Below are 9685 nucleotides of genomic sequence, written 5' to 3' on the forward strand. Positions count from 1 at the left end.
GGAGCCTCGGACTGGATTGACTACACGACGAGGAACCCGGCAACAACAACGGAATAACGATTTGCGCATTTTCTAATTGAACGTGCGGTTCCTGTACAGAGATGGAGCTGCCAAGCAGCTAACCGATACCGTGTCCCAATATAGAACTAATCTAGCAGCGTTGCAGGAGATGCGTTGGACAGGGACCGGTTTCCTGGAAAAGAGTCACTAAACCATATATTATAGTGACCAGCCAGTAAGCCATACGCTCGGAGTAGGTTTCTTAGTCAGCCAAAAAATGAAACCTTCTGTTACCAACTTTGAAAATATAAACGAACGACTACGCACCCTGCACTTGCGAGGCAAATTTAGAAAGGGTAGTATAGGTCCCGGGGCGAAACGTGGATTGGTACCCACGATGGAGCATAAAACCTGGGAAATGCCTGCTGAACCAACACCAACAGCTCTACTACCAAACCCAATCTCCACCTCCACGTGGTGACCGCTGGGAGCTCTTTCTTGACGAAAAGCTGCAGACGGAGAAGGATGAAGGCGAGTCTCCCGCGCCTAAAAACGGGACAAATTGTACCAACTGGTCCTCCAGGTTGGGGGTTGGGTAGGGCTGACAACCCTACACGGAAAACAACTCGTTACGAAGCCACAACAGGAACCTCGGACAGGACGGATTTTAAAACGACGGATCCGGCAACGACAAAGGAACAACGATTTGCGTATTTTCTCATGGAACGTGCGCTCCTTGTACAGAGATGAAGCTGATGAGCAGCTAGCCGATACCCTGTCCCAATATAGGGTTGATATAACAGCGTTGCAAGAGATGCGATGGACAGGGACCGGTTTCCTGGAGAAGAGCCACTACACCATATATTATAGCGGTCATCCAGTAAACCATGTGCTCGGAGTAGGTTTCTTAGTCAGCCAAAAAATGAAACCTGCTGTTATCGGCTTTGAAAACATAAGCGAACGGCTATGCACTCTGCGCTTGCGAGGCAAGTTTACAAATATAAGCCTCATAAACGTTCACGCCCCTACAGAGGAGACTGCAGAGTCGGAGAAGGATACCTTCTACGAGGCAGTAGAACGAACCCTCGAAGCCTGTCCCAGATATGATATCAAAATCATACTTGGGGATTTTAACAGCCAAGTAGGGAAGGAGCCCGTATTCAGGCGATACGTTGGCTCCCATAGCTTACACGTAAACACAAATGATAACGGACTGCGGACTATTCAATTAGCAGGGTCACACGAAATGGTTGTTGGAAGTACCTGGTTTGCGCGGAAAGCGGTCCACAAACATACGTGGGCCTCTCCAGACGGGACCACTTTCAACCAAATTGACCACGTGTTGATCGAACGCCGCAACCTCTCAGCCTTGATGAATGTCAGAACATATAGGGGGACCAATATAGACTCGGACCACTTTCTCGTTGGCATGGTGCTCCGAGCCCGAAAAACAATACCACCTAGAATCCCCTCTGACAATCAGGTGAGAGTGAACACTGAAGCCATCCACACCACAACCCTCCGCGACACCTATAAGAGGGAAATGGATGCCGCAATAACCGCAGTCAACAGAGGACCTGGAGATGAAGCATCAACAAATGATCTTCACAACCACCTGAACAACGTTATCATGGACACGGTCACAAATATACTTGGCCCCAGCCGTAAAAGGAGTCGGAACGGCTGGTTTGACGATGAATGTAAACTAGCAACGGAACGGAAGAATGCCGCATACCGAGTAATGTTGCATTCTCAAAGAACGCCGGCACGCGCGGAGACTTATCACGAACTCCGTCGAGCGGAGAAGCGACTTCACAGACGGAAAAAGGAAGCCTGGGAGAACCAACAAGTCTGTGAACTAGAAAAGTACAGGAAGCAACCGCACCAAGCGCGCAAGTTTTACCAACAAGTCAGCAGGATGAAGCCTTATACACCTCGATACTCATCCTGCCAGAACAAAGAGGGGAATCTGATTTCCGACAGAAATGGCATATTAGAGCGATGGGTTGATGATGAGCTGCTGAACAACCAGAATATCGGCGAGTTGGAGGTCCCGCCAACTGAAGACGACGGACAAATACTGCCACCACCAAGTTTAGGAGAAACAGTCCGTGCAATTCATCGGCTAAAAAATCATAAGTCGCCAGGAGCCGATGGAATTACAGCCGAATTGGTTAAATATGGAGGCGACCAGTTACACCAAGTGGTTCATCAACTTGTGCTCAAGGTATGGGACAGCGAATCAATGCCTGACGATTGGCAACGAGGCATTATCTGTCTCATACATAAAAAGGGAGATATCACACAGTGCAGCAATTATAGAGGTATCACGTTGCTGAGTACCATCTATCATATAAGATATTCTCCACTATCTTGCTAGGCCGGATAGCCCCATACGCCCAGAACATCATTGGCCCATACCAAAGAGGCTTCACTCCAGGCAAATCAGCAACAGATCAGATTTTCTCTCTGCGGCAGGCGATGGAAAAACTGTTGGAATATGGACAACAGTTGCACCATCTGTTCATCGACTTTAAAGCCGCCTATGATAGCATAGCCAGGGTAAAACTGTACACGGCCATGGGAGAATTCGGTATCGCGACGAAGTTAATAAGACTGACTAGGCTGACCCTGACCAATGTGCGAGGCCAGATAAAAGCAGTAGGATCACTCTCAAGACCATTCGACATCAACAACGGTCTACGACAAGGGGATGCGCTATCATGTGTCCTCTTTAACCTGGCCCTCGAGAAAGTGATCCGTGATGCTGAGGTGAATGCAAGAGGTACGATCCTCTTCAAGTCCACCCAACTACTGGCCTATGTTGACGATATCGACATCATGGGAAGAACCACCCGAGACGTACAAACTGCCTTCATCCAGATCGAGCAGGCGGCGCGAGATCTTGGGCTGCACATCAATGAAGGCAAGACAAAATATATGGTGGCAACGTCAGCACCGAAGACGAATCAACCAACAACATCAAACCGCACGGTTGTTGTCAGCCAACAGAGCCTATTTCAGCTTACAAAGACTGTTCCGCTCGAAACGTCTCACCATAGGGTCAAAGCTCTTACTGTACAAGACTATGATCTTGCCAGTCCTCATGTATTCCTCGGAAACTTGGGTTCTTAGCAAGAAAAATTGCGAACTCTTGGCCGCGTTCGAGAGAAGAATCCTCCGAAGAATTTTTGGCCCCATACATGAGGATGGACGATTCCGTAGCCTACACAATGACGAAATCTATGAGCGATACCATGACCGTCCGGTTGTGGATAAAATCCGGCTCAGTAGGTTGCGGTGGGCGGGTCGCTTAATCCGTATGGATGAGGATGATCCCACCCGGAAAGTCTATAAGGGCAATATCTATGGTAGAAAAAAAAGACGAGGCAGACCCTGCCTAAGATGGAGCGATGGTGTGGGCCAGGACGCCAGACAGCTTTTAGGGATATCGAATTGGTGGACCTCGGCGCAAAACCGGGATGACTGCAGTTCCTTATTAAGGCAAGCCTAGACCGGATACCGGTTGTTGCGCCGTTGATGATGATGAAGCCTTATTAACGTTCACGCCCCTACAGACGAGACTGCAGAGTTGGAGAAGGATACCTTCTACGAGGCAGTTGAACGAACGGGGACGGAAGCAGCATTAAGTTGATGCGGACTTAGGACCCCATCATTCTCAAAACGAATATTTTTAGCCAACAGAGCTTATTTCAGCTTACAAAGACTGTTCCGCTCGAAACGTCTTACCATAGGGTCAAAGCTCTTACTGTACAAGACTATGATCTTGCCAGTCCTCATGTATTCCTCGGAAACTTGGGTTCTTAGCAAGAAAAATTGCGAACTCTCTCGAGAGAAGAATCCTCCGAAGAATTTTTGGCTCCCTACATGAGGATGGACGATTCCGTAGCCTACACAATGACGAAATCTATGAGCGATACCATGACCGTCAGGTTGTGGATAAAATCCAGCTCAATAGGTTACGGTATCGGTCACTTTATCCGTATGGATGAGGATGATCCAGCGCGGAAAGTCTATAAGGGCAATATCTATGGAGGAAAAAGAAAACGGGGCCGACCCTGCCTGAAATGGAGCGATGGCGTAGGTCAGAACCCCAGAGAGCTTTTAAGGATATCGAAATAGTGGACCTCCCTCCTTATTAAGGCAGACCTAGACCGGATACCGGTTGTTGGGCCGTTGATGATGATTTTTTTTTTTTTTATTTTTTGGTAATAAAAGCTAGAACTAGAGACCATATCAAATTTTAGTAGCTGTGCAATTCTGTCCTGAAAGAGTGATTTCAATATATCTTGCAATGCTTTCCCATGTTTTACTTAGTTTCCCAATTAATATTTTCCAGTAACATTTTTTGTCAGATATCAAAATTAAGCCAAATAAATATTAATTCCAGATTTTATTTCCAACTTTTAGACCCCCTCATTTTTTGGGTAATTTCAGATGAATAATAGCAAAAAATTTTTGATAAACCAAAATTAAAATCTTTTATGAGTTTTAGCTAATAACACAAAGAAAAGGTTAGAAAATAATCACATATCTTCTCATAAGGATTTGGTTTCATATTAATAAGTTATTAACATTTTTTACACCCCTACTGGGCGCAGATGTAGAATCATTTTGAACTGAATAGTTCGACATACACATGGAATAAGGATCTTCCGGTTCCTAACTTGTTATAGCTTAAACACTAATGATTTCCCTATGATCTATCTGTAAATGACACAGCAAATGGACTAGTTAATCACAATCTCCACACCGTGTGCAAGTCCACTATGTGTATAAAAAGTTCTACCCTTGTGAATTGTTTCAACCCCTAAACCACCTCATGCTGTGAATATCTGAAAGATACAAATCTATTCGTACATAACCGGTCCGGAACCACTGCTTCAGAACTTTTCGGTTCCCTATCAAACTCTCCCCGGAATGCGCAACGTGCGTGAAGGGGTCCAGGCCAGGGGACAGTGCTGCTTGTGCAACGCAGGTTCAGTTGGTGTTTCTTGTAATCCAAGTGGTTGTCCTTAAACTTGTGCACGAAGGTCGATAGTAATTTCATACGCGAAGTAACGAGCGGACGCAGTGAGGGTTCCACCGTCAAAGCGGGAAATTTTCCGTTCTGAATGGTAGCAATTTAATGAGGATACAACATAAAAGTCCAATTGAATCACTAACCAGTCATAGTAGTGGATACTAGTGAACCCGCGACGGTGAAATTGGAAATAGTCGGGAACGTGAGTATAGTCCGTCCGCAATCCGATTCGAATACTAGTTCTACTAGCCTTACAGGTGGTATATCTAGTCTAGCTCGGCGGTGAGGACCGCCTGATTCGCAGCGTTCGAGGTTCCTAAGTCCATCAGAAAACGCGATTCCGCGTGCTATTATTTACAAAATGTGCACTCGCTCCGATTCGGTCAAATAGAGCGCGACGTTGGTGAAAGTACTTCACAGTGGGAAACCGGTGGACGACCTTGTTCTGTGCCAAGAACTTTCCCTGAATCGTACCAGATAGCTTTACTTAATAATCCCCAAGTGGAGAAAGTAAGAGCACCAGCATAGAAAAGCCGCATCGGGAGTGCCTTGCATAGGCTAGGGGTGGAGTGTGCGGACGAATAAAGGACATACTGAATAGTGCCCCCATAAAAAGCTGTTTAAGACCAAGAATTTTTTGACTACTGTGAGTGCGAGTGAAACACGAACATGGGCTACGACGACATTATTGAACACTTGGGCGGCTTCGGTCCTTATCAGAAGCGAATCTTTTTTCTCGTCTGCCTTCCTGCCATTCCTTGTGCCTTTCACAGGCTAGCCGGAGTGTTCCTACTCGCGAAACCGGCTTACCGGTGCTTACTTCCGTTTGAAAATGCGAACATTACTACATACAACGACCTACCCATTAGCGCTTGGAATGTGTCATATCCTGTCGATCCCGGGACGTCGAAATGGTCCACGTGCCAGTACTTAGACGCAAACTACACCGAAGACTACCTCCACGGCGGGGTACCAGCGAATCATTCGATTCGATGCAACAAGTGGGTGTACGACAAATCCCGATACGAAAGCACAACCGTCACAGAATGGGATATGGTGTGCAATTGGTCCTGGTTAAAAGCTACTTCGGACGCATTATTTATGGTTGGAGTACTATTAGGAAGCATCATTTTTGGACAACTATCAGATAAATTTGGACGGAAACCAATCTTTTTTGCATCTCTGGTAATCCAACTTGTTTTTGGTATCACAGCTGCAATCTCCCCAGAATATATCACATACACTCTATCCAGGATAATCGTGGGGGCAACAACATCAGGAGTCTTTCTCATTGCGTATGTAATAGGTATGGAAATGGTTGTGCCAAGCTATCGCCTCATCACTGGAGTTGTAAGCCTCCTGTTCTTCTCAGTTGGCTATGTCTTAACAACAGCGTTCGCGTACTACTTCACAAACTGGCGGCACCTGCAAATAGCTCTAACGCTCCCAGGAGTCCTTTTCATGACATATCACTGGTTCATACCAGAATCAGGACGTTGGCTGTTATCGAAAGGGAGAAAAGAAGAGGTGATTATCAATATTCAAAAAGCCGCCAAAGAAAACAAGGTAACCATACCTAGTGAAGTTCTCCAAACCCTCCTAATCGAAACCGAAGTAAAAAAAGATGATGTCAAAACGGAAAAACGTGAAGCTACAGTTTTCGACCTCTTCCGATATCCTAATTTACGTAAGAAGAGCCTCATCATCTTCTTTGGGTGGTTCACGAATAGTGCGACATACTACGGGCTCTCCTGGAATACAAGCAACCTCGGCGGGAATGACTTAGTAAATTTCGCTATTTTTGGTGCAGTGGAAATCCCAGCTTGTTTGTTCCTTCTCGTAACGCTAAACCGATGGGGACGAAGGACAATTCTGTGTGGCTGCATGTTAGTGGCTGGCACAATGCTGCTGTTAACAATCGCAGTTCCTAGTGACCAAAACTGGCTTATCGTAGTCCTGGCAATGTTTGGGAAACTTGCAATCACGTCGAGTTATGGAACCATTTACATGTTCACTACAGAACAGTTTCCCACTGTGATTCGTAATGTAGGCTTGGGGGCTTCGTCGATGGTCGCTCGAATAGGAGGCATTCTGGCGCCATATATAATTTTATTAGGAGATATCTGGACGCCACTCCCTCTAAATATATTTGGAGCGATGGCATTCACAGGTGGATTATTGTCACTTTTGCTACCTGAAACACAGAATAAACCAATGCTGGAGACTATCGAGGACGGAGAGAATTTCGGTAAGAAAAAAGATCCAGAGGCAGTAGAGAAGGAAAATTAATAGATTTAGATGGGAATAACTGGTAATATAGTATCTCAATCAGATCGCGATCTTTTTATTTTTAAGGGAGTTACATCAGACCAGACTGATTAGCCTATATCGACTCATGTGATTTTTCAGATTACGTACGTACTGGCATACAGACATAGCACTGAAAACCGTTTCGATCAGTTAAGACAATGACGGCTATTATGAACATATCAAACTAAATTACGACAACTATTCGCTACCAGGATGCCAGACACGTCTGCATAATTCCACCTCAACAGATCGTATCTACCTCATTATTACGTCTCAAGGTCAGCTTTCTGATAACGCACCAACATATTTGCCAATCAATCAGTTCGTCTTCCGCGTGGAAGCTGTGACTAAATCAACCCTGCAGGGGTATTTCGGGCTACAGCAGACTGGTACAGCGATTACTATCAGGCTCTTGGAAAAGTCGGATGAACCTCTTTTACCAGAATTTTCCTGGTCCATTAAGTCACTGGATTATCCTGTTACTGACTCAGCCTCACGCCCAAAATCCAAGCTGGAAAATTCCTTAAGGGAAGGGAAGAAATGATTATAATGGATGATGGTGATGGGACAACATACAAAAGCAACTCTCTACTATTCGACCGGCACGGTTTGCGGGCTGAAAATGCTGCACGTAAGACTACAACAATATTAAGCGGCAGGTTAACGAATCTTCGATTCAGCTGGAAACGATGCATAAACCTGAACGCTCTTGAATCACCCATTGTGATGAATTCTACCCACTACGGTCGTCTATTCCGCTGTTCTCATCAGCCGGCCCAATCATCCAGTCATGATATACAACCTTATCCGGATGTCACAGTCTTAGGTGATTAAGTTCCATGACTGCTCGATACCGCCATACCGCTTTTTGACGTCAGACTTTCCCCGAAACGAAATTAACACCATTTAGTGCAAACTGGGAATAATTAGCCATCCATCAATCAGAACGACTGACGGGGTTAGCTATTCAATAGTAGTGTCGACTGACGTTGAAGTTTTGTAATCGGAGGAAACTGACGTCATTCCAAGTCATTTCAAGCCGGAATTTGTATTTCGACACTCATTTTGTTCGCTAATTCCAACTTGGACAGGAAGTGTTTGTATCTTCCTTAAGATTAGTTGGAAATAGCGCGAAAGTCAAACATCACTTGACGGCACATTAAGTGACTCTAGATGTTTTCACAGATCATCAATGTCGGTGGTAATTAACTAACTAGACAAAGACAGGCTCGTCCGCCATTGACAAACCCCTCTATGCCAAGATCGATCAGATGCTGGCTTTAAAGATAATCGTGGTGAAGCTTAATGAAGTGCGCCTTTGCCTTGAAACGCGTAAAGTGAACATTGAAGGACATTTATCCTTTCCGGGGGATTTCCAAATGTCACTTGAAGGCTATGGTCATGACAGTCTACACCTAAAGGAGGCATTCTGGCAGTCTCTTTATGAATTCGAGACCACGCTTTCTGGGCTTTGCAATGCCACGATGAACAAAGTCATTCCTGCAAAATTTGCGCCATCATTTTTTGGTATATCTAGCTGATTACAGGGACCTTCCAGCAGCACCGCATGCGAAGTTGATCTCTGTATTACGCACGAACCTGGCCTCGCCCCTGAGCTGACATTGAAAATCAGAAAAGGGAGCTCATAATAAAACTTTCGGCATACCACCCTTTATCGGGACGATATGCATTGATCCCGACAGTGTAGGTGCCACTTCGGATTTCCAACTTCCGTTCAAGCAACTGCAAAAGTTCCTCGAAAAGTATGGGTGCTACCAGCGATTTGCATCTAACTGCCCTTCGCTGCACCATTGACAGCGGGTCATCAAAAGAGTCATTATTTTTGCTAATCAGAGGGCTTTGACGTGCTAATGACCAATCTCCTTTCTGTACCAGTGCTGCATAGCCCGGTCTTTACCAAACCAATCGGACTTCCTCGTTAAACTTACCGTAGGACATCTGATGCACACATATGGAATTGTCATAGGAATAGTATAGGCGTATATTTTGCTTTTAATTTATTTTTCTGACCGCGAGCATATAGTTAATTGTTCTAGTTATTCAATAATAATCAATAATATAATCACTGAATAATAGTGATAACAAAAGGGGGGCATATATATTAAATATTTTTAAATATTGGTAGGCTTAAGTGTAGTATTAATAAAAGTGTTCAAAAGGAAGTTTGAAGAAGGTGGTTTTATTTTTTTATCTGAAAATAAATCAAAATATAACTGGGTTAGGTTAGGTTAAAAAACAAGAAAGAACCGCAGCTCCAATAGCTCAGATCTCAAATACCAATCCACCCCTTTAGAATCGTCTATTTAATAG

At 44.8% G+C, this 9685-nt stretch overlaps 1 protein-coding gene across 1 annotated transcript; it reads left to right on the forward strand.

Annotated features, from left to right (window-relative positions):
* The first annotated feature begins 4819 nt into the window (after positions 1-4819).
* Positions 4820-7974, forward strand: LOC119651757 (organic cation transporter protein-like). Its single transcript, XM_038055495.1, has 2 exons — positions 4820-5246; positions 5302-7974. The coding sequence occupies exon 2, from the start codon at positions 5714-5716 to the stop codon at positions 7331-7333; it is 1620 nt and encodes a 539-aa protein (XP_037911423.1). The 5' UTR covers positions 4820-5246; positions 5302-5713; the 3' UTR covers positions 7334-7974.
* Positions 7975-9685: the final 1711 nt, after the last annotated feature.

Source organism: Hermetia illucens, chromosome 3 (genome assembly GCF_905115235.1).
Source record: "Hermetia illucens chromosome 3, iHerIll2.2.curated.20191125, whole genome shotgun sequence".
Taxonomy (NCBI): Eukaryota; Metazoa; Arthropoda; class Insecta; order Diptera; family Stratiomyidae; genus Hermetia; species Hermetia illucens.

Coding starts and splice junctions, on each gene's coding strand:
- LOC119651757 (XM_038055495.1), top strand. CDS start 5,714: ATGGGCTACGACGACATTATTGAACACTTGGGCGGCTTCGGTCCTTAT.